This window comes from Trachemys scripta, chromosome 5 (assembly GCF_013100865.1).
Source record: "Trachemys scripta elegans isolate TJP31775 chromosome 5, CAS_Tse_1.0, whole genome shotgun sequence".
NCBI lineage: Eukaryota > Metazoa > Chordata > Testudines > Emydidae > Trachemys > Trachemys scripta.
In genome coordinates this window covers 96,185,407-96,210,698 of record NC_048302.1, presented here as the reverse complement: position 1 = coordinate 96,210,698, position 25,292 = coordinate 96,185,407, and the positions used below count along the sequence as shown (strand labels likewise).

The following is a 25,292-nucleotide window of genomic DNA, read 5'->3' as shown; positions in this document are numbered from 1 at the left end:
ACAATGTGGCTTCTGTCTTGATTGGGGACTTTAGGCACTATTGCAATATAAACAGTATGAGATTATTTCTTAAAAAATCAGGAAACATAGACAGTTCCTAACTCCATGTTAATTCTGCCTCAGCCACAATGCATAGATACTATTTTCTATTGTTCATGCATACTGTAATGTGTTACCTTCCCCCCCGCCCCCCAAATACATGCTGGGGCACTGGTAGGGAGCAGGCGAACCCCACAGGGTTGCCTGCCAGGTGTCCAGTTTTCAACCGAACACCCAGTGGAAAAAAGGACCCTCTCCAGCCCCGTGAAAATGAGTGAGGGTGGGGGACAGCAAGCGACAGAGGGAGGGGAGAAGATGGAGTGAGCCGGTCAAGGTCTCCGAGAAGGGGCGGGGCAAAGGTGTTCCCTTTTGTTCAGTCAGAAAGTTGGCGATCCTCCTCGGCAGACAAGCTGGGCGCGTGTTCTCCTGCCCGGGCCAGGCTGGGGCGGGGATCCCGGCTGGGCGGCGCTGCTGGGCCAGGCCCCGGGGGGTGGGGGGAAGAGTAGCGCGGAGCCTCCTCCTGGGCTGTTCTTCCCCGGCCGGACGGAGAGCGGCACTGTGTCCCCGCGGCGCGGCGCACGCTCCGCCTGAGCCGCCCCCTCTCACCCCCGCTCCTGCCGCCGCCGAGCAGCCTCCTCCCCCCACCTCTCCCCGGGCAGGAGCCGCCGCCGCCGCACGGAGAAGCGAGCAGCTGAGGCCGCTCAGGGCTGCGCCTCGCCGGAGCTGTGTGAGGTAAGGGCGGCCCCGGGGGGTCGCTGTAGGGAGCGCGGCGGCTTGGGTGAGGGGGCCGCGGCTGCCGGGGAGGAGCCTGGGGGTGGTTGTTCCTTCCTCTCCCAACAGGGGCGAGCTGCCTGGCTTCCGGGGCCGGCCGATCCGGGCTGTGCTGCAGAGGGAGGCCTTGTCCTACCCGCACAGGCAGATGCATCGCGGCCCTCGTCCCCTCCCACCGCTGCCGGCCGCTCCGCCTCGTCCCCTGGCCAGAGGGGCACCGGGAGCTGCTCTCGCCCCGTCCAGTGTCGTTCGCCTTCCCACACGGGGCAGTCCCGGGGGGGTTCTCCTCTGGCCCCTGCTCGGGGCTGCCGCTGCGCTGGGGGCTGTGCCGCAGCGACCGAGCAGAGTCGGTCAGAATTAATGACAAAACAGAGCAAGAATCCCAGTCCCAAATGCGCTGGAAGATGAGCTGCCTGTAGCGGGGAGTATCGCCTAGGCAGCGCTTCCTGTGTGGTGGGAGATTTCCCGTCTTTTAGTACCAGTATGGGAAATGCTGAGCAGCGTGGCAGGACTTTGCAGACTAATTGACGTAGGGCTTGACTACACTGGGAAATTGACTGGAATAGCTCTCTCTGAGCACTCTCCTGGAATTATTAGCAAAAACTAGGAGGAGGCCTAGTGGCACCTTAGAGACTAAACACATTTATTTGGGTATAAAAGCTTTCGTGGGCTAGTGCATTTCCAAAGCAGAGTGATTATTCTGGAATAAAAGAACCTGTTATAGAACAACTGCACCACCTGCACTTTTAGTTGAAGCTATCACTGCAGTGGTGCAGAAGGACTCTGTGCAGGATACAAGTTCTTGGTTGTACACACAAAGTTGCACTAGGAGTAGGACCTTCTTAACTAGTTAGTAAGTACCTTGCTGCCACACATGAATGCTCTCTCATCAAAGGCTCTTTTGTTTTAAATCAATAAAAGTTACTCTAGTTCACAACTGTAACTGTATCTCTGGGAATTAAATTGATTTAGGGCCAGTGTGGACATATGCATCCCACTTCTAATGTAATGAAACCAGTGCAAAAAGGCCTACTCTGCACCATTCATTGTAAAAATGGCCTTCCTGTTTACCTTTCTACACTCCCTTCCTTTGGGGTTACGCAACCAGAAATCAAATAACACTGGCAAGTGATAGGATTCCATTTGTGAGCCTTCAAGCAAATCTAGGTATTAGAATGGTGCTGGCACTACTTGTGCACCTTTCCAATCACTTTGATGTGTGGTCATGAGATATATTACAAGTATTGAAGCCACTTGCAATACCAAAATTCCTGATGAGATTCTATCTAGAAGTATGTGTAGATGCTATCGTTTCTCCAAACTTCCATACCCTAAATTACCTCACACCATAACAGCAGCCCTGTCAGCATAGTCTATTACAGCTTGTCTCCAAACACTTAGTTGGGCTATAACAAGATTCAGATCTACTCAAATTCACCTGAAAATATAGATTTTTTTTTTTTTTGTAAAAATTTCTGAACATGTATAACCTGTGGAAATGTTTCACTAATTTGTTTTTAAAACCTTACAAAGTATAAAAAATAGCTGTTTGCCATGTTCTCAATTCAAAAAGTGAATGCTTGAGAACCTTAAAGCGAAACTAACAATGCACAAAATACTAATTTATTTTAAAGTAAATTGTATTTTTAGACATCTTTGTTTGTAATAATCTCACACTTGTTTACAATGTGATTTTTGTGTTTTGTCCATTTTAAACATGATTTTAATCTATGCTTTAGACTTTCATTACGGGCAGGGACGGCTCTGGCTTTTTTGCCGCCCCAGGCAAAAAAGCCTCCGGCCGCGCGCTCCGCCCCCCCCCCCCCAGCGCGGCAGGGGAGGGCGGCCGGAGCCCCGGGGGGAGGGCAGCGAGCCCCGGCCGGGGCTCCGCTCTCCCCGGCGGCGAGCCCCAGCCGGGGCTCCGCTGTTCCCGGCGGCCGGAGCCCCAGGGGGAGGGCAGCGAGCCCCGGCCGGGGCTCCGCTCTCCCCGGCGGCGAGCCCCAGCCGGGGCTCTGCTGTTCCCGGCGGCCAGAGCGCCGGGGGGAGGGCGGCGAGCTCGGTCGGGGCTCCACTGTCCCCGGCGGCCAGAGCCGGAGCACCGCGCCGCCCCCCTCCAGGTGCTGCCCCAAGCACAAGCTTGGTGGGCTGGTGCCTGGAGCCGGCCCTGATTACGGGAATAACCAGAGTGTAATCACGTGCTGCAACATGGCTGATTTTGGTAGAGATGTGATTTAAAATATTGGACAGGAATATTGCACTCTTGTTTTCAATACTCTTCATATTTTTCCCTTGTCTCCTTCCTACCCTTACTTTAAACTTGTTGTAACTAATGTAAACAACTTGAGTTCTAAGTTTTTAAACATTTACAGTTCCTTCTCCGTGATATATTTTTCAGCATGCTCATTACAACTTGTGGTTGACTGGTGCCCCCATTTGCGGAAGTCATGGGTGGCAACCCTACTAAAAATAAAACAAAAACCTGAATACAAATCCTACTGGAAGTTAGCCTCCAGCTAAACAAAATAACAGCAGCAAAGGGGGCCTATGTTAGTTAATTCTGCTGAGACTGCTGAAGTAGACCAGGCCATAGGGCTCAACTACACATGGAGTTATTCAGGAAGTCTTATTCCTGATGGCTTATCTGCACTTGAAACACTACAGTACTGCTGTAACACTTCACTGTAGAGGTACCCACACTGATGGGAGGGGTTCTCCCGGTGGTGTAGGTAATCCACTTCCTCAAGAGGCAATAGCTAGGTCAATAGAATAATTCGTCCTTTGGCCTACTGCTGTTTACTCGTGGAGGAGAGGGAGGGTTGGTCAGTTTAACTATGCCATTCAGGAATATGCCACTGTGGAATTTTCACACACCTGAGCAATATAGCTGGGTCGACCTAACTTTAGTATAGGCCACGCCTGAATAACTCCATGGGCTTGTCTGTATTGAGTCTTGGGGTACATCTACACTACAGAGACTATAGATCAGCCTAACTATGTTGGTGTAGCTATGTTGGCGTAACCCCATAGCATGGATGCAGCCTACATTGACCAAAAAGGGTATTTCCTTCAGTGTATTAATACTAGGATGACCAGACATTGTGATAAAATTGGGACTGTCCCGATATTTAGCTGTTTGTCCCGTGTCCCGGCCAATGTATGGTTGGGATGCCATTTTCCTCGATATTTGGCATGGGGCTGGACTGGTCACCCTCGCTGGCAGGCTCCCTATCTGGCTCTGGGCATCTCCCGGAAAGTGGTCGGCAGTACCCTGTGGCCCCTAGGTAGAGGGGTGGCCGGGGAGGGGGTCTCTGTGTACTGTGCCCGCCATGAGCGCTGGCTCCGCAGCTCCCATTGGCTGGGAACCACGGCCAATGAGAGCTGTGGGGGCAGGGCCTGTGGGCACGAGCAACACGCAGAGTCCCCTGCCACCCCTGACCCTAGGAGCTAGAGGGACCTGCTGTCCACTTCCCAGGAGCTGTCCCATGTAAGTGCCATCTGGACCCCAGCCCTGCCCCAGCGCTCAAGTGAGAAGGTGAGCAGCGGGTGGGGAGGCCAGCTGGGGCAATGGGGCATGCATGGCATGGCCAGATGCGCATTGGTCCGCCTGGCCCTGTGCTGCCAGCATGCCCCTTCCTGTTGGGGGCGGGACCATGCTGTGCCACACAGCTCCCCCACCTAGTGCCCCCTGGATCAGCTATGCCCAGCCTTCCCTCCCCCCAACCCTCCCACCACAAATGCACAGTGCCCTGCACGCCACCACCCCTGCCCAGAGTCCAGTCGCCCACAGCTCCACCACAACTGCCTAGCAACCCATACAGAACTCCCCATTCCCTAATTCCCCAACACACACAGATCTTCCACTCCCCCACTATCCAGTGCCCTTCCCCATAATCCCACCATCACAACTACACAGTGCCCCACACAGACCCCCCACTGCCCAGCGCCCTGACACATACACATCTCCTCTGGTGCCCCCCCAACAGGCCTCCCACTGCCTAGCACCCCCAAACACACAAACCTCCTCCACCCCCTCACAGCCCAGCGCTCCCCCACAGACCTCCCAGACACTCACTCCCCCATGCCCTAACCCCTCCCCTGGGTGCACTCACTGGCCCTGCTGGGAGGTGAGGTAACTGTCAGCTGGGCTGAGCCAGCAGAGCAGCCGGGACTGGAACTGGGATCATGCACCCCTGCCCCACAGCCTCAGCCAGGGGCTGGAGCTGTGGCCCTACGCCCCTGCGCCCCTGCCCTGTGGCTTGTGGCAGGGGCTGCAGCAGGGGCCGTATTCCCCTCTTGCAACTTCCTAGGGCTGTGCACCCTTCTCCCCCATGTGTCCTGATATTTTACTCTTGCGATCTGGTCACCCTAATTAATGCCACCTCCCTGAATGACACTAGCTATATAGACAGAAGCATTTTTCTGTCGCCATAGCTTTGTCTGCACTGGGGTTTAGATCAGCATAGCTATGGCGGTCAAGGTTGTGTTTTTTTTCACACCACTGACTGACATAGCTATGTCAATCTAACTTCTAAGTGTAGAGCAAGCCTCAGCATGCTGGGGTGTGACTGTAAAATACACTAGTCTGCTGTGCACTGTCACCATGTGGACCCTGCTCCTGTGCAGTAAAAGTTCCATATAGACAGTCTTATTCCAGAATAAGAGTGTCTTGTTCCTGTTAGTTTAACCCACTTTCAAAAAGCATTAATTTAAATAGGAACCAAGGCACTCTTTTTCTGGAATAAGAGTGTCCACACATTAAGTTATTCTGGAATAGTTATTCCTGAATAACTGCATGTGTAGACAAGCCCTAAAGGGTTTAGCACGTATCCTATTAGGAAGTTTTGACAAAACAAATTTGAAAACATGGTTGACTGAGCTGGCTAGACCAGGATGTTAAGGTCTTTTAAAAATTGGCAAAATTCTGAATTCAAATGTCTAGTCTTCAATGATTTTACTTTTTTTTCTACCACTTTGATGCATCTGTGACAGCTTCTTTCACAAACATAAATTTGGGTTAGAAAGTGGGATCATCAATTTTAAGTGCTAAAAGAAAAGAACTCAGGATTTTGTCCATCAGCCATACTCCAACTCTACGTCCTGTTCTGGACGCAACTTCTGATCTTTATATTTGGGATGAGTTTTATTGGCTAAAATAATAGAAATGTTGCAGAAATCTTCTGGATGCTACTTTGAAATTACATTTTCAATAAGACTGGGATGGTAATGTCAGGAGCTTGTGAACTGTCAGGTCTTTCATCACTGTTGTAAACTATTTCCTCTTTGTTAAGGACTGAGTTATGTAAAATATGCTCTATGTTTTGATCAATGTTCTCCTTATGCTTAGAAAAATTTCAACATACTTTGGTGCAAATGTGTAGACAATCTTCTTAAGAATTCCATAAAGTGTCTTTAGGAAATTGGGGCTTCAGTTCTCCTTTTTGAATCAACCAGTCATAACAGTGGTTGTGGAAGAATGTTTAAACTTCCACAAGTGTGCTTTAGGACTGTATGTCCATAGTCGTGGTCCACTAATTTAACAAGATTGAAAATGCCACATCGCACCAGTGTAGACATGACAGCTGTACAGCGCTGTGGGTTAAACCTGTCTTCATACTGCTGAGTAGGGAAAGCGTTGCAGTCTGTCCACACTGACAGCTGCCAGCGCACTGTCGTGGCCACATTTGCAGCACTTGCAGCGGCATTGGTAGCGGTGCATTATGGGCAGCTCTTCCCATTCTGGCGCCATGGGTTGTGGGAAGGGTGCGGGGGGTGTGAGGCATTCTGGGTCTTGTCCCAACGCCCCATGATGCATCGCCCCGCAATCCCTGTGTTTCCATCCACATTTGGCGCCATCTTTCAACAGTTTCTGTGCAGCGCGATCTGTGTTCCGTTTCGGTCTGCGGGAAATGGAGGCCGAACTGCTGAGGAGTATGCTGACGAGTCTCGCCAGCACATCACGTTTGGCAGTCAAGCTATTCCTTAAGATCCAAAGTGACAGTGAGGAGTCAGACGATGATAGCGAATCGTGTAACGCGTACGACACGAAATTGCTTGTGGCATTCACGGACATGCTCAGCACCGTGGAACGCCGCTTTTGGGCTCGGGTTCAGGAAGCTGCGGGCCGGGACTTTTTTTGCAGAGCGGAAGATCACAGTAGGGGAAGTCGAAATGCCCATTGTGATCCTTGGAGACCCCGCTTACCCGTTAACGCCGTAGCTTGTGAAACCCTACACAGGGAGCCTTAACAGCAGCAAGGAACGGTTCAACTACAGGCTGAGCCGATGCCGAATGACTGTGGCGTGTGCTTTTGGCCGTTTAAAGGGCCGCTGGCGATCTCTGTATGGGAAGCTGAACTTGGCCGAAAACAGCATCCCTGTGGTTATATCCGCGTGCTGTACCCTCCATAATATTTTTGAAGGGAAGGGTGAAAGATTCAGTCAGGCATGGACCTCCGAGGTTCAACACCTGGAGGCTGAATTTGCACAGCCAGAGAGCAGGGCTATTAGAGGGGCCCAGCATGGGGCTGCAAGGATTAGGGATGCCTTGAGGGAGCAATTTGAGGCTGAAAACCAGCAGTAATGTCTGGTGCCCTGCAGGGGAATGAAGTGCAGTGGTTACAATGTCAGTAGGAATCTGTGTTTGCTAAGCCGATTTACAGTGCCTGTTTGTTTCCTGGGCTAAGGTATCTTTTACTTTATGCAATAATAAAGAATGTTTTCAAAGCCAAAAAATCCATTTATTGAAAAGAAAATCATTTATTGAAAGAAACACAACTGTTTGGGAATCAGAAAGGGCAAGGGGGTGGGGTGGGGAACGGTACAATCATAGATTTGCGTATGTCCTGTCTGGAGTGCTGTGCAATGAGTGCTGCACTTCAGGATGGCTGTACTGCATGGTGATGGGGGTTGAGTGCAGAGAGTAAGGATCGTAGTTCTCAGGGCTGGTTGGTGAAGATACAGGTGTTGGAGGCAGCTGGTGGTGGTAAGAACCCGGATGTTGGGGAAAGTGGGTTGGAGGTGACATGGGGGCACAAGGGAAAGAGTTTTGGGACAAGCGTTGCGGGGGGGAAGGTGCGGGCGCGGTAGTGCTCCGCCTGCATGGCTACGAGCGCCTGGATAGAGTCTGCTTGGCACTCCATGATGCTTGTCAGCCGATCCGTGCTTTGCTTCCAGTGCGCTGCGTGTTCCTTGCGGATCCTGCTTTCGCTCTCCCTCCACTCCTGCGCTTTTTTATTCTCTGTAAGAGATTGATGCATTACTTCGTGCAGCATGTCTTCTTTGCGTTTTTGCGATCTCTTCCGGAGTTTTTGCAGTCTCTCAGCCGGTGATAACATGGATGGCTGAGATCTCAAGGTTGCGTCCGTAAAGGCAAAATGCAACACTTAACAGAGGAAGCATTGTTTATACCAGACAGAATAATGATTCCCTGGCACTTAAGGAGGGCACACACAGTCTACACAATAGCATAATTTTCGGGTCCCAAAGAGAGTGCCCATAACCCACGGGAGCCCCAAAATGGTGAGTAAGGGGGACTGATTGTTTCAGGGCTGTACTGTCCTCTGGGTTTCTGTGCCTTGGGGAGAGCCAACAGCTGCAGGGGGCACCTACACTGAACACTGTCCCAACATTTTCCACAGGAGTTTATCTTGGAAGATATCTCGCTGCTGAGGGTAACCTGGGAAGCAAGGGAGGGTCTTCTACTGCAATCTGGCTTTCGCCCTGGCCCATATGTAGCTTGCCTGTGAGCAGCAATGGTCCCCCCACCCCTCGCGGCACAGTGGCGCGGACATGTTAGCTTGATTGGGACAAGGACCACGGTGGCTCTTCCAATAAACCTGCGCAAGCGCATTGCCCACATTCTGGATGAGACTTTTGAAGAGATTACCGAGGTCGATTACTGTGATGTGATAAACCACATCAATGCACTATTCCGCATCTAGGCATGCATGCAGCCCTAACCCTCCTCTCCCAAAGAGTCCGCACCAAAAGAATTCCTTCCCGGAAAAAAAAAAAAAAAAAAAAAAGCCGCTTACCAGGAACCTGCTCTTCTGATTGTCCTCCACCAAGTACCGGCCGCTGCGACTGGCTACCTTCCTCCTGGCTTGAGAAGAGCTCCTGGCTGCATGCCTCCAGGGATTCCGGGGTGTCTCCCCCCCCCAGCACCCTCACTCCCGCTTTCCTCTTCTTCCTCCTCCTCCCCCAGCTCTGAAGTGTCCATGGTGGTGTTCAGAGTGGAGGTGGGGTCACCCCCAAGTATCGCATCCAGCTCTTTGTAGAAATGGCAGGTCGTGGGGGCAGCACCAGAGTGGCGGTTTGCCTCGCGGGCTTTGTGGTAGGCATTCTGCAGCTCCTTCACTTTAATACTGCACTGCAGTGCGTCCCGGTCATGGCCCTTGATATCTGCCCGAAGGTGTCGTAATTCCTACTGCTGGAGCACAGCTGGGACTGGACAGCTTCCTCCCCCCAAACACTGATGAGGTCCAGCAACTCGCCATTACTCCATGCTGGGGCTCGTTTGGCGCGTGGAGGCATGGTCACCTGGAAAGATTCACTGATAGCACTCCACACCTGGCTAAGCAAACAGGAAGGGGATTTTTAAAAATCACCTGAGGCCAGGGCAGTAGAGTTCGAACTGATGAGCAGAGTGGCTAGAACAGGCATTGTGGGATACTGCCAAATCCTTCTGGAGGCCAATCAGAGCGCATTCGGTGACCACACTGCCGCCGCAGCGGCAGCGCAATACTCTTTATTCCTCTCGGGGAGGTGGAGTACAAGCAGCGCTGTAGCTGTGGAGATGCAGCGCTGTACGTGCCTTGCCAGTGTGGACGGGGAGTGAGTTACAGTGCTGTGGGTGGCTTTATTGCTCTGTAACTCTCAAGTGTAGCTAAGGCCTCAGTCTAGGAGGTTCAGTTTTAGCCCTAGGCCAAAATGTCTCCATTAGTGTTAAATGGGGTTTTCAATGAGTTAAGTTAGCTCTATTGAGCTAATTTAACTCAATTGAAAACCCCACTTAAGACTAATGTAGACACATTAGGGCTGTTGAGCTAACTTGACTGAAAAAAGCATTATTTTCCTCATCTAGTCAAAGCCTAAAAAAGCTTGATCACTCTGGCTGTAAGGGATATATTCTGATTTCTGTGCACCACAGTTTCCCTGTTTTTAATTCCCCACATGGTGAGCTGGATCTCTTCCTGACCATCACACTTTCATAACAGCATAAGAGCTACGATGAGGACATAAGAACCAAATGAAAAAAACTTATTTCTAGTTTGAACTCTGTTCTGCTTTTACAGGTATGGTTGGTGAGTTATGCCTATGTCTAATGCAATTCAGTTTTTTCTAAGTTAGTAACTAGAGATTCTTAGCTGAATTCAAAGTTATCTTTGTCCTTTAGAAAAGTGAGTTAAATCTGACTGAGCTTATTGCACAGGTGCCAGGGTAATTGTCAGTAAATGTTAGAATATGTGGCTATAAAAGAAGTTATATTATTCGGTCTTTAAATTGGCTCAATGTTATTAGATTGTTGGAAAATTATATACGGTATTTTATTTTGTATTTTGATGATTTCTCTTTATAAAGAAAGTGCACCCGCACCAACTGATGCCTGATTCGTATATTCAACAATATGGTTTCCTGACAACAAGAAAGCAGCATATCAGATGTTTACATTCATTGAAGAGTTTGTAGATATCAGTGCTGGTTTCTGCAAGATATGAAGGGACTCACCGCTAGGGAACCTAGTATGGTGTAGTCAACAAAGCTCAAAATGTAAGTTCCTTTAGAATTATTATTTTATTTGAACTATAAATGTTTTTTTTCCCCCAGTCTGTAGAGATCTATAGTCTTTCAAAACGGAAAAAGGAACATTGAAATGTTTTGAGTGTATGTGGTTTGAAAAATAGAATGTGAAATAGAAATATTGATTCTTTTAAGTCTAGTTACTTAAATATCTTCTCTCAAATTTTTCTCAGCGATTAATTACCATAGCAATCATACCACCCGAGATTGTATGTTAAAAGCTATGCCGTTTAAGGCCATTTCTATATATGAACCGGAGGCCTCCACAGTAAAAACATGTAAGTGTTTTTTCCACTTGTCTCTAGGTCTGTTTTTTTTTTTTTTTTTTTTTTCCCCTTGGACTGTTCTGTGCTCCACAGTGTTTGTTTGCTCAATCCCTGCCCAGCATCTTGACGTTTAGATGCAAATTTCTGCTGCTGATTATTTCTTGTGTTTTTTGACCAATCATGCTTGTTTTGGGTGGGCTTATTGACAACCGTTGGTCCACGTTTTTGTATGAAACATAAAACCAAATTCGAGACCACTTCTAGTCATTAATCTCATGCAGAGATCAAAAACTTACCTGACATGACTAAGTACTAAGACAACTAATGGCTTTGAAAAATTACCTGCACTTGCATTCCTCCCTTGATGCGGTGTCCTCTGTGAATTAAAGATTGCAACTTTCTAATCATGCAAAACTGAACACCCGGGCCCTGCCCCTTCTCCGAGGCCCCACCCCACTCACTCCATCCCCTCTCCCTCCGTTGCTCGCTGTCTCCCACCCTCACTTACTCGCTCATTTTCACCAAGCTGGGGAGGCTCTAGCCATCCGTAGCCAGAACTCTATTGATTTTGGGGACAATTGGAACATTGAAAGAGGAGAAAAAGGAGTCGCATTGAGCCACTGTACTCTGTTAATGCCACCAATTAAAATCTGGCAGTATAACAACACTCCTTCTCATCCTCCCAATGGAGTTTAATATGCTGACACCTGAATGGCAAATGAAAAATAATTGCTCTCCCTCCTGGGAGCTGTGGGTAGAATACTCAGCCATCAGGGGGTAGCCAGAGGGAGAGGCAAGAGAAGGCTTCATTCTTTCCTTCCTTCCTCTTTCCTAATGTCCTGCTGTGACAGTCTGTACCCCTATGTTTATTCTTTTACAGGATTATAATAAGTTTTGTACAAAGTATGCCTTGTGAGGTATCATTTGAAAACTCATAATCTGTTGAATATTATTGTCTTGTTAAAATGTGTGTGGCAACACTATGTAATGTTATAAGATTTTATTGCATAATGTTACTGAAGTATGTTGTAATTTTGGGGAGTGCCCACAGACCAATTCCTCAGAGACAGAAAGGCTAGCCAACACCCCAGCCAGGTTTCAGTGAGATCAACTAGTTAAATGGCCATTCTTTAGCAGGAGACAGGGTGTAAATGAGAGAACCTACATCTTGAACAAAGAAACAGTTTAAAGTTCCCTCCAAACAGACTTTCCGTCACTCATGACTCAGCTGGAAACAGGTTTTGTGAAACAGCTGGAGATGCTCTAGCACAAGAGATTAGATTATAAAAGAGGACAACGCCTTAGGGCACTTCTCCCTTTCTCTCTGTTCATGGTGTCAACAACTCCTGAAGTACAGGAGAGGGGGAATCCTGACTGAAGAGGTGTTCAGCCAGTAAAAGACCGCAAAAAAGCATGTGGTGAGAAAAACCTTTGCTTTTAATTCACTTAGGCCTTGGCTACACTTGCGAGTTGCAGCGCTGTAAAGCCGCCCCCAGCACTGTAACTCCCTCCCCGTCCACACTGGCAAGGTATTTGCAGCGCTGTATCTCCTTGGTTGCAGCGCTGCATGTACTCCACCTCTCCGAGAGGAATAGCAAGTGCAGCGCTGCCTCTGCAGCGCTGTGACGCCAGTGTGGCCGCCCAATGCGCTGTGAATGGCCTCCAGAATTATTCGGCAGTATCCCACAATGCCTGTTCTAGCCACTCTGGTCATCAGTTCAAACTCTACTGCCCTGGCCTCAGGTAACCAACCATGTGACCGACCCTTTTCATTCCCCGGGAATTTTAAAAATCCCCTTCCTGTTTGCTCAGCCCAGCGTGGCGTGGAGTGCTATCAGCAAATCTTTCTAGGTGACCATGCCTCCACGCGCCAAGTGAGCCCCAGCATGAAGCAATGGCGAGTTGCTGGACCTCATCAGTGTTTGGGGGGAGGAAGCTGTCCAGTCCAGCTGCGCTCCAGCCGTAGGAATTACGATACCTTCGGGAAGGTATCAAAGGACATGATGGAAAGGGGCCATGACTGGGACGCCCTGCAGTGCAGGATTAAAGTGAAGGAGCTGCGGAGTGCCTACCACAAAGCCTGCGACGCAAACGGCTGCTCGGGTGCTCCCCCCGCGACCTGCAGATTCTACAAGGAGCTGGATGCGATACTTGGGGTTAACCCCACCTCCACTCCGAGCACCACCATGGACACTTCAGAGCCGGTGTGGGAGGGGAGAGGAGGAGGAGAAGGAGGAAAACGGGAGTGATGGTGGTGGGCCGGATGGAGACACCCTGGAATCCCTGGAGCCATGCAGCCAGGAGCTCTTCTCGAGCCAAGAGGAAGGTAGCCAGTCGTAGCGGCTGGTACTTGGTGGAGGGCAAACAGAAGAGCAGGTTCCCGGTAAGCGTTTTTTGTTTTTTTGGGGGGATTTTTTCAGTGCGGGCTCTTTGGGAGAGGAGGGTTAGGCATGCATGCCTAGATGCGGAATAGTGCATTGATGTGGTTTATCACATCGCGGTAATCGGCCTCGGTAATCTCCTCAAATGTCTCATCCAGAATGTGTGCAATGTGCTTGCGCAGGTTTATAGGGAGAGCCACCCTGGTCCTTGTCCCACCCAGGCTAATGTGTCCGCGCCACTGTGCCGCGAGGGGCGGGGGGACCATTGCTGCACACAGGCAAGCTGCATAGGGGCCAGGGCGGAAGCCGCATTGCAGTAGAAGACCCTTCCTTGCTTCCCAGGTCACTCTCAGCAGCGAGATATCGTCCAGGACGAACTCCTGTGGAAAATGTTGGGACAGTGTTCAGTGTAGGTACCCCCTGAAGCTGTTGGGTCTCCCCAAGGCACAGAAACCCAGAGGACAGTGCAGCCCTGAAACAATCAGACCCCATTACTCGCCATTTTGAGGCTCCCGTGGGATATGTGTGCTCTGTTTTGGATGGGAAAATTATGCTATTGTGTAGACCCTGTGTGTTTTCTACTCCTTAAGTGCTAGGGGAAGCATTACTCTGTCTGGTATAAACAATGCTGCCTTTGTTAAATGTTGCATTTTGCCTATACAGCTGCATCAACCTTGAGACCTCAGCCGTCCCTCTTATCGCCTGCTCAGAGACTGCAAAGACTCAGGAAGAGACCGCGAAAAAGCAAAGATGACATGCTGCAAGAAGTGATGTGGCAATCTATTAAAGAGAACGAGAAGGCACAGGACTGGAGGGAGAGAGAAAGCAGGATCCGCCAGGAAAACGCAGTGCACCGGCGGCAAAGCACCACGCACCGGCGGCAAAGCACCACACACCGGCAGCAAAGCACTGATAGGCCCATCAGCATCCTGGAGCGCCAAGCAGATGCTATCCAGGAGCTGGTAGCCATGCAGAAAGAGGAGCAGTAACACAAACGCCACCCCTCCTTACAGCCCTTGTCCCAAAACTCTTTCCGTTGTGCCCCACTGTCACCTCCAACCCACTTTCCCCAACTTCCATGTTCTTCACGCAACCCGCTGCCTCCAACACCAATATCTTCACCACCCAACCCTGAAAACCACGACCCTTACCCTCTGCACTCAACCCCCATCACCATGCAGTATAGCTGCCTTGAAGTGCAGCACTTACTGCACAGCACACCAGACAGAACATACACGAATCTGTTTCTTTTCAATAAATAATTTTTTTTTTCTTTTCAATAAATGGATTCTTTGGCTTTGAAAACATTCTTTATTACTGCATAAAGTAAAAGACTCCTTAGCCCAGGAAATAAACAGGCACTGCAAGTCTGCTTGTCTGCTAAGCAGATACTGATTCCTAAAGATTGGAACTACTGCACTTCACTCCCGTGCAAGGCACCAGATATCACTGCTGGTTTGCAGACTCAAATTGCTCCCTCAAGGCATCCCTAATCCTGGCAGCCCCACGCTGGGCCCCTGTAATAGCCCTGCTCTCTGGCTGTGCAAATTCAGCCTCCAGGTGTTGAACCTCGGAGGTCCATGTCTGAGTGAAGCTTTCACCCCTCCCTTCACAAATATTATGGAGGGCACAGCACGCGGATATAACCGCGGGGTTGCTGCTTTCGGCCAAGTCCAGCTTCCCATACAGAGATCGCCAGCAGGCCTTTAAACGGCCAAAGGCACACTCCACAGTCATTCGGCACCAGCTCAGCCTGTAGTTGAACCGTTCCTTGCTGCTGTCAAGGCTCCCTGTGTAGGGTTTCATGAGCCATGGCATTAACGGGTAAGCGGGATCTCCAAGGATCACAATGGGCATTTCAACTTCACCTATCGTAATCTTCCTCTCTGGGGAAAAAAGTCCTGGCCTGCATCTTCCTGAACAGCCAAGTGACCTTTCCGGGTCAGCCTGTCTTAATGTCAATGAAACGGTGATCCACAAGCGCCTGGAGAACCATAGAGAAATACCCCTTCCGATTAACCTACTCGGATCCTACGTGGGGTGGTGCTAGAATAGGAATGTGTGTCCCATCTATCGCCCCTCCACAGTTCGGGAACCCCATTTGTGCAAAGCCATCCACTATTTCCTGCACGTTACCCAGAATCACGGTTCTTCTGAGTAGGATGCGATTAATGGCCTTGCAAACTGGCATCAACACGATTCCAACGGTCGACTTCCCCACTCCAAACTGGTTTGCGACTGACCGGTAGCTGTCTGGAGTTGCCAGCTTCCAGATTGCAATAGCCACCTACTTCTCCACTGGCAGGGCAGCTCTCAATCTCGTGTCCTTGCGCCGCAGGGTGGGGGCGAGTTCCTCACACAGTCCCATGAAAGTGGCTTTTCTCATCTGAAAGTTCTGCAGCCACTGCTCATCATTCCAGACTTCCATGACGATGTGATCCCACCACTCGGTGCTTGTTTCCCGAGTCCAAAAGCGGCGTTCCACGGTGCTGAGCATGTCCGTGAATGCCACAAGCAATTTCGTGTCGTACGCGTTACACGGCTCGATAGCATCGTCAGACTCCTCACCCTCACTCTCACTGTCACTTTGGATCTTACTGGAATGGGGAGTTGGGGTTTTTTGTTTTGTTTACTTAAATGTGACCTAATCATACCCCTTTGGGAGATGTCAGGGACTTAAGAAGAGGAGTATCACATTCTGATTCATCCAAGAACTTTATTCAAGTGGCACCATCATAGGACCTAACCACGTCAGCCACACCATCAGGGACTCGTTCACCTACACATCTACCAACGTGATATATCCCATCATGTGCCAGCAATGCCCCTCTGCCATGTACATTGGCCAAACTGGACAGTCTCTACGCAAAAGAATAAATGGACACAAATCTGACATCAGGAATCATAACATTCAAAAACCAGTGGGAGAACACTTCAACCTCTCTAATCACTCAGTGACAGACTTGAAGGTGTCAGTTTTGCAACAAAAAAACTTCAAAAACAGACTCCAAAGAGAGTCTGCTGAACTTGAATTAATATACAAATTAGACACAATTAACTTAGGCCTAAACAGAGACTGGGAATGGTTGGGTCATTACACTAATTGAATTTTTTTCCCCCATGTTAACTTCTCCTCACACCTTCTATGGGTCATCTCAATTATCACTTCAAAGTTTTTTCTTCTGCTGCTACTGATAGCTCATCTCAATTGATTGGCCTCTTACAATTGGTATGCGTACTTCCACCTTTTCATGTTCTCTGTATGTATAAATATCTTCTGTCTGTGTGTTCCACTTTATGCATCTGAAGAAGTGAGGTGTAGCCCACGAAAGCTTATGCTGAAATAAATTTGTTAGTCTCTAAGGTGCCACAAGTACTCCTGTTCTTTCTACCCCAGGTCAGTTGCACTTTAGATCTCACACCAAAGACAATGCTTGTAGCCAATCCTATAATAAAGTATCTAAAGATTTACTAAAAAGGAAACGAGTTATTTGCAAAGTTAAAGCAGGGAAACATATATACACAAATGAGTTACAATCTTAAGGATAAAAAGGTAATAGAAGTTCTATAATAAGCAAGCTCTATATGTCCTTTAGGGCTAACCCAGGCTAAACAGCTAGGTCGGGGTTCTCAAACTGGGGGTCAGGACCCCTCAGGGGGTCATGAGGTTATTACATGGGGGGTCACGAGCTGTCAGCCTCTACCCCAAACCCCGCTTTGCCTCCAGCATGTATAATAGTGTTAAATATATTAAAAAGCCTTTTTAATTTATAAGGGGGGGTCACACTCAGAGGCTAGCTATGTGAAAGGGGTCACCAGTACAAAAGTTTGAGAACCACTGAGCTAGGTATCACTTGCTTATGCGTAGAAAACTTTACCCCTCTTCCCCCATTACTCCAAGCAGCAAGGAGATGCAGTTCCCTCTTAGGGTTACAGTAACTCCTCACTTAAAGTCATCCCGGTTAACGTTGTTTCGTTGCTGATCAGTTAGGGAACATGCTCGTTTAAAGTTGTGCAATGCTCCCTTCTAACATCGTTTGGCAGCCGCCTGCTTTTCCACTGCTTGCAGGAAGAGCAGCCGGTTGCAGTTAGCTGGTGGGGGCTTGGAACCAGGGTGGACCGTCAAGGCCGCCGGCAAGGATCACAGACTGGTCAGTGTGCGGGGGTGCTGTCAGCTCAGTGCAGAAGGGTTTCATGTCCTGCGAGGGATGCTACAAGTACAACTTCCTCCTTCAGATGGCCATCCAGGAGGCCAGGAGGTCCAAGAGGCAGTGCGCAGTAGCATGGCTTGACCTGACCCCACCATCACAACTTGCCACCCTGGGAGAGTTTGGGATGCCAGAAACATTCATCCAGATCCTCCGGGACTCTACAAGGACTGCACCACCACCATCCACGCCATGGACGGAGAGACGGACGCCATCCCCATCTGCCGCGGCATGAAACAAGGATGCCCCCTTAGCCCCATCATCTTCAACCTAGCCATGGAACAGCTCATCCGAGCCATCTCCAGTGGCCCGACCGGCTTCAACCTGCATGGCAAGAAAATCAGCATTCTGGCCTACGCGGATGATCTGGTCCTGACCGCGGATGACCGAGAGAGCCTCCAAGGTATGCTAGATGCCACCAGCCAGGCTACTGACTGGATGGGGCTCCGCTTCAATGCGAAGAAGTGCGCAACTCTGCACATTGACGGCAGCAAAAGGAACTCGGTGCAGGCAATGGGGTTCCAGATCCAGGGTGAGCCCGTCATCCCCCTGGCAGAGGGGCAGGCATACCAGCACCTGGTCACGCCAACAGGTTTCCGTGTCTGATAGACACCCGAGGACACTATCCAGGAGATCTTGCAGGATGCTGCCAAGATTGATGCCTCCCTGCTGGCACAGTGGCAGAAGATAAACGCCCTGAACACCTTCCTGATCCCACGCATCTCGTTCACCCTAAGGGGATCCACCGTGGCGAAGGTGCCCCTCAACAAGGCAGACAAGATCATCCGGAAGCTGGTGAAGAAGTGGCTGTTCATTCCCCAGAGAGACAGCAACGAGGTGGTCTACATCACCCACAGGTACGGCGGCGCCAACGTCCCCCACATGGGTGACCTGTGCGACGTCGCGGTGATCACCCACGCCTTCCGCCTGCTGACATGTCCCTACACCACGGTAAGGAACATCGCAGCGAATGCCCTGCATGACGTGACAGAGAAGCAAATCGGCAGAGCCTCCTCCATCCAAGACATCGCCACCTTCTTGAGCGGTTCCCTGGAAGGGGAATTTGGATGGGACGGGCATGACATCGCTTCACTGTGGTCCAGCACTCGCAATGCCGCGCGTCGCCTGGGGAAGCGCATCGGCTGCCGCTGGGAGTGGTGCGAGGAGCGCCAGGAGCTGGGAGTCCAGGTGCTGCACATCAGGTCCGATGACAACACCATCGTCACCCCGAGCGCCAGGGGCTTGCTGGAGAGGACTCTGAAGGCTGCCATCCACTCGCTGTACGTGGAAACCCTGAAGCGTAAACCGGACCAGGGTAAAGCCTTTGAGTTGACCAGCAAGTGGGACGCAAGCAACCACTTCCTCACCGGGGGCGGCTTCACCCGTTTCGCCAACTGGCGGTTCATCCACCGTGCCCGGCTCAACTGCACCCCGCTCAACGGAGCTGTCCGCCACAGGAACCAAGACAAGCGTTGCGGGAAGTGCGGCTACTTCGAGACCCTGCCTCACGTCTTGTGCAGCTGCAAACCCCACTCCAGAGCCTGGCAGCTGCGCCACAATGCCATCCAGAACCGCCTGGGGAAAGCCATCGCGCCATGCCTGGGGGAGATCTCTGTGAATTGCACCATCCCTTGTACTGACAGCCAGCTACGACCTGACGTGGTTGTCACCGACGAGGCCCAGAAAAAGATCATCCTCGTCGACGTCACGGTCTCCTTTGAGAACAGGACCCCGGCATTTCGCGACGCCCGAGCTCGTAAGCTGGAAAAGTATGCCCCCCCCCCCCCCCGGCTGATACCCTGAGAGCGAAGGGCTACGAGGTGCAGATGGACGCTCTGATTGTCGGAGCCCTGGGCACCTGGGACCCCTGCAATGAGCGTGTGCTGCAGACCTGCGGGATCAGTCGACGCTACGCATGACTCATGAGGCACATCATGGTCTCAGATGCAATCCGATGGTCCAGGGACATCTACATCGAGCACATCACCGGCCACCGACAGTACCAGGAGGCGTGAGCCAGAGTGACATGGTTCTCCCACTACGAGAAAGGGACCAAGTGACCTTCTCCGTTGGATCATATGAACTGGAACCATTAAATCTCACCAAATGAGGGTCAATCCATCCTCATCATCATATCCACTCATTATACTCCACACCCGAACATAGCCACTCTATGAACTTCATACCCTCATATCTCAATGCCTTAGTTTGACCCATCAACCTTTTACCCCCAATCGGGGATATTGCAGATTATGTATTCCTTATGCCACTTGATCTTAAACCAAACTTTACACCCTTGATAATCTGTATGTTATTCCCTGGTAACCAGAAACTTCTATGCTCAAACTCTGTTTACTTTTTTTTTTAACATCATCTTAATAAAATGTTGTTCAAGAGTAGGTTCAGCTTACTTAAATGGGAAATGCACATCACACACACACACACACACGGTGTGTGTCTCTGTCTGTGATGCTGTCTCCCCTCCCTCCATTCCTGCTGCCTTGTAGAGTGTGAGAGTTGACCCTTGAGGGCTCAGCCAATTGCTAGTTCATCATTTAGCAGTAAGGAATTCCATGGGAAATATTCCACACTTTGACCCCTCCAACTCAACCAAGCTTCACAATCATCATCACTATGTACCAGTATTAAATTGTTTGTTTAAAACTTATACTGTGTGTGTGTATATGTGTGTGTATATATATTAGTCTTTTGTCTGGTGAAAAAAATTGCCCTGGAACCTAACCTCCTCATTTACATTCATTCTTATGGGGAAATTGGATTTGCTTAACATAGTTTCGCTTAAAGTCGCATTTTTCAGGAACTTAACTACAATGTTAAATGAGGAGTTACTGTATTTATTCTCTTCCCCTCTTCTGCTTTGAGTTGAAAACTCAGCTGATGGGAGGAATTCACTTACAAGACCGGTTTCAGAGTAACAGCCGTGTTAGTCTGTATCCGCAAAAAGAAGAACAGGAGTACTTGTGGCACCTTAGAGACTAACAAATTTATTAGAGCATAAGCTTTCGTGGACTACAGCCCACTTCTTCGGATGCATACCGAAGAAGTGGGCTGTAGTCCACGAAAGCTTATGCTCTAATAAATTTGTTAGTCTCTAAGGTGCCACAAGTACTCCTGTTCTTCTACTTACAAGACCCATCTTCATGGAGGAGGGCGAGTAAACAATAAGTCTTTTGTCCTCTTTAATGTTTTCCACTCTAGTCCATCAGGTGTTGATGAGCCTTCCTTGTAAGGCAGGAACACCTTCTGTTGGTGATCAGCATTTCAAATGAGTTAAAGTCTCTCTCCTGTCTGGTGATTTACACAGTTGCTGAGGCTTACAATGCAAGCACTCAAATACTACATTACAATAAGGGATACAAATATTATAAGTGAGATTAATGCATGCAGCAACTCGCAAGCATTCAGTAAAGTCTAACAGTAACCATGTTCTTATCATTCTAATAACTATTTTAACAATACTAACATAGAGGTGAGCCAAACTGCTCAGCTGTGTAATTATCTGAAGATAATTATGCATCTGAAGAAGTGAGGTTTTTACCCATGAAAGCTTATGCCCAAATAAATCTGTTAGTTTTTAAGGTGCCACCACTCCTCGTTGTTTGTGTAATTATCAGTATTCAGTTGAGGCATGGGGGCTTTGGCATGAGGTGGAACCTGGTCTGCCAGTGTCATGTAGTGGACAAAGAACATAATTTCCAATTGCACTTCAATATACAGACCTGCGGGACAGCCTCAATTGTAGGTTCCAGGTAACATAACATGAATCAATCTGTATTTAAGGCCCTGTACTGAGCTCTGGATGGGAGTTGTTTCACCTAGAGTAGGGGTAGGCAACCTATGGCATGCTTGCCAAAGGCGGCATGCAAGCTGATTTTCAGTGGCACTCACACTGCCCAGGTCCTGGTCACCAGTCCAGGGGGCTCTGCATTTTAATTTAATTTTAAATGAAGCTTCTTAAAAATGTTAAAAACCTTATTTACTTTACATACAACAATAGTTTAGTTCTATATTATAGACTTATAGAAAGAGACCTTTTAAAAACGTTAAAATGTATTACTGGCACGCAAAACCTTACATGAGAGTGAATCAGTGAAGACTCGGCACCCCACTTCTGAAAGGTTGCTGACCCCTGAGCTAGAGTAAGATGGGGCAGTAACAGCATGCTGATGTAGATGTAGTGAAGGCTAGAAATGGATTTCTAACTCGTTAGCAAGAGGCTGTAATATACCCTGTAGCTCATGGTTTAATTCTAGGTACCTCTGTTGTACACATAACCAGTTAGAGAAAGCAGCTGTTTCATTTCAGCATTGATAAAGAACTGTGCTCCTCTGGCACAGTCTCAACTTCACTGTTTTCACACAGACCTCTTCCCTGATAACTGCTTCAAGGGCACACATTCAGCTTGTGGGTGAATTAAATATTCACCCACGAGATGATTCAAGTACACATGTGAGTGGGTGTGCAGAGTCCACCTTTCTGGAAATTGCTTTCTTAATAACTCTTCTATTTATCAAATCAGCTCATTAAGAAATGGGCATTTTCTGAAAAATAAGATGGCTTTTCAAATTACAATACCTAAGCAGTTATCCTTAGCCTGGATGAGAGTAAAGAGAGGCAGCTGCAGGGAGCCAGTTGCAGCTCTGTGATCTTCCGCTGCTGCCCACTCCAAAGCAAGTTAGAACAGCAGGGCTGATATAAAGTCACAGACCTTACACCAGTTGAAGATGAGTCATAGGGGAACTGTGATCTATTATGTCTCTCCACCAGAACATCCCTCCTTTCTCTTACACTGGTGGAGGAGGAGCTGCTGGCACAGGAGGTGATGGAACTGTTTCCACTGGCATAGAATCCCCTACAGAAGGGAAATTCTCCAATAGCTATTCCTGGCTGTTCAAGCAGCACACAGCACTCTTAGCGGACTAGAGATGCCAACCCTACCATTCTTCGCAACTTGCAGCTTTTTGGGTTATTCTTAGAATGTGAAAGAGCTCCTAGATATAACAAAATATGAACTGCAAGAAAAAGCAGAGGTGTGTTTCAGAGTAATAAATTGGGTTAGTATAAGCAGAGGGTGGCATAAAAATGCAGCAGATAATATGCTCAATTTGTGCTACTAGAAACCATGTTCTAAGCACAATGCACCACGCTAAGAGTGCACACTTTTCTAAAGATGGAACTGCATTTAAGCTGAATTTATGCATTGTTTCATTAACTCTGTTCCTGGCTCTGTGGTAGCAGGGCTTAAATTTGTTATTCCTTCTTTAAATACTCCATTTTCAATGACATGCCAACCTTTGTGCGCAAGTCTGATTTTTTTCAGTTACCTCTTGTTTTGGCGATTGATACACAATAATATTTGCCTAGGCTGACTTCACTTTTTTGAATTACCAGTGTATTCAACATAAATAAAATGCTTTCAGAGCAGTTCTTCTTATATATAGGACCTGTTGGTGACTGGATCTTGCCAGGGCACTTGGTGGAGTGGAAAAGAGAAATCACCTTCTCTCCAGATACAGTTAGTGTCTGAGCTCTCCTGTGAACAGGGACTGCTTTCTGCGCAGAGGTTGAAATCATACCAAAAGGGGCAGAGAGGAGCTTCTGCCATGGCAGTACTTCTCCTCCACAGCTGGTCAGCAGTGCTGGCCATGTACAGAGGGAAGCACACTCCACCATCCTAAGGATGGATGTACAGAATGCACTCTTCCCTGGATGCCAGGGAGTTATGGGCACAATCCCTCCTGGAGCTCCACAGGTGGTGCTGCACCCAGGGCCGTCCTTACTCATACGCAAACTATGCAGCTGCGTAGGGCACAGGAAATTTTATCTGGACGTTTGGTCACCCTACCGTGCACTCACGGGGCGGCGGGAAGTGGAGCGTCCTAGCCCCAACCCACTCTGCTCGGCCAGCTCCCAGCTGCACTGCCGGCCAGGGGAGCAGAGCAGAGTGGGCTGGGACTGGGTTACTCCACTTCCTGCCGCCCGGTGATTGCATGGCGGGCCCAACCCCACACTCACGGGGCGGCGGGAAGTGGAGTGACCCGGCCCCAACCTGCTCCGCGCCGCCGGCTCGTGCTGGGGGACAGTTTCCCCCTTACCCCTCAAGCCTGCTCCTGCCCCCCACAAACCTTGGGTGCAGGCCCCCCCATCCCTCCTGTGGAGGCCTGGGGCCAACACCCCCGCCCCCGTGGGGGGACTGTGTAGGGCACCACAATGTCTAGGGACAGCCCTGGCTGCACCCCACCACCAAGGCAGGGTTTTGCTTATCAGGCACAGCTAAACTCACAACGATTAGACATTAGAGATGCCACTTTTAAAGTATTTGTGAAGAACCTGTGAGAATTTGATGCTAAGCAGTTGTATGCTCTGCATAGACTTCTGAGTATCATTAATGAGTAATTCTGGATTTATTTTTAAAATATTTCCTCTAATGTTGGTGGGGGGTTTGTGGGTTGTATGTATATGATTGATATCATCAGCTTAGCTCATTTCAAAGCTTTCTTTCTTAAGTAGAAGTACAGTACATTTGCTTCCCGACTTATGGAAGTGTTCCGTTCCAGAATGCCTTGCGTAACTCGAATTTTGCGTAAGTCGGAAACGTATACCCAACAATTACGCTGTCCTCCCTCCCCCAAAATGAACCAGGGTGGACCGGCAGCCCCCATCAGCTCCCCGTTCCCCTCAGTTCTCTGTGCAGCAGCCGCCCAGCAGGCTATCAATTGCCGGGCAGTTCAGCTGCCCATCCCCCCACTACCTTGTGCTGCTCCTGCCCTCTGCCTTGGAGTAGCTCCCGGTAGCCTCCTGCTTGCTGTGCAGGGGAGAGGAGAGAAGAGGGCTGCTAATGTCAGGGTGTCCCCTCCCCTCCACTTCTCCACAGAGCAAGGGGGACACGACAGGGCTCAGGACAGAAGGAGCTTGCTTGCAGCAGCTGCTGTCTCAACTTGCTGATCTACTTAAAAAGGCAGTGTACTTAGAGTGGGGTCATGCTGTCTTCCCTCCCTCCATTCGTGCTGCCTTGTAGAGTGTGAGGCTACAGTAACAACAATATGTTAACCCTTGAGGGCTCAGCCGAGTGCTAGTTCATCATTTAGCAGTAAGGCATTCCATGGGAAATATCCCACCTTCTGCCGCCCCCTGACTTCACCACCTCAACCAAGCGTCACAATCATCATTGCTGTGTACAGTATTAAATTGTTTAAAACTTGTATTGTGTATATATGTGTGTGTGTGTGTGTGTGTGTATATATATATATATATATATATATATATATATATATATAATGTATGTATATAAAGTATAGTCTTTTGTCTGGCAAAAAAAAATTCCCTGGAACCTAACCCCCCTACTTACACTAATTCTTATGGGGAAATTAGATTCGCTTAACATCGTTTTGCTTAAAGTCACATTTTTCAGGAACATAACTAGAACGTTAAGCGAGGCGTTACGGTAGTTTACTTTCAAATGTTTATTTTTCATTGGTGATACTGCATTCTGATTCAATGTTATAGCCAACATGGGAGATGTGAAATCATTTGAAAATATAGCTCCCATTTATTAAAAAAATATGCGTATTGGAAGACATGCTTAATACATAAGTGAACTTTCTTTCAAAAGCTGTGTGTGTTCTGGTTTGGACACCAGCTATAGGAGAACTGTAGGATACTTCTGTGGGCCACTGTTAGATCCTTCACAGAGTTTTCTTTTCCATCTACCTCAGGGTTTTTCAGGTCCATAACCTTGACATCTAGGGAAAAATATGTAAACCACACAGGTTTCCAATTTTATTAACTAAACTAAATAAATAAGCAAAA

General features: G+C 49.0%; 1 protein-coding gene across 7 annotated transcripts in view; it reads left to right on the top strand.

Moving 5' to 3' along the window:
* The first annotated feature begins 447 nt into the window (after positions 1-447).
* The window catches only part of N4BP2 (NEDD4 binding protein 2), a 69,849-nt gene continuing 45,004 nt past the window's right edge, over positions 448-25,292 (top strand). For 2 of the 7 annotated variants that reach the window (XM_034770919.1, XM_034770916.1), the window contains exons 1-3: positions 491-771; positions 10,389-10,577; positions 10,781-10,885. In XM_034770919.1, coding sequence (XP_034626810.1) covers positions 10,884-10,885 — 2 coding nt within the window. In that variant the 5' untranslated portion in view covers positions 491-771; positions 10,389-10,577; positions 10,781-10,883. Of the gene's footprint in view, positions 772-9,466; positions 10,103-10,388; positions 10,578-10,780; positions 10,886-25,292 lie in introns of those variants that run through there. The other 5 variants (XM_034770920.1, XM_034770914.1, XM_034770917.1 and 2 more) reach the window with 4 other exon arrangements.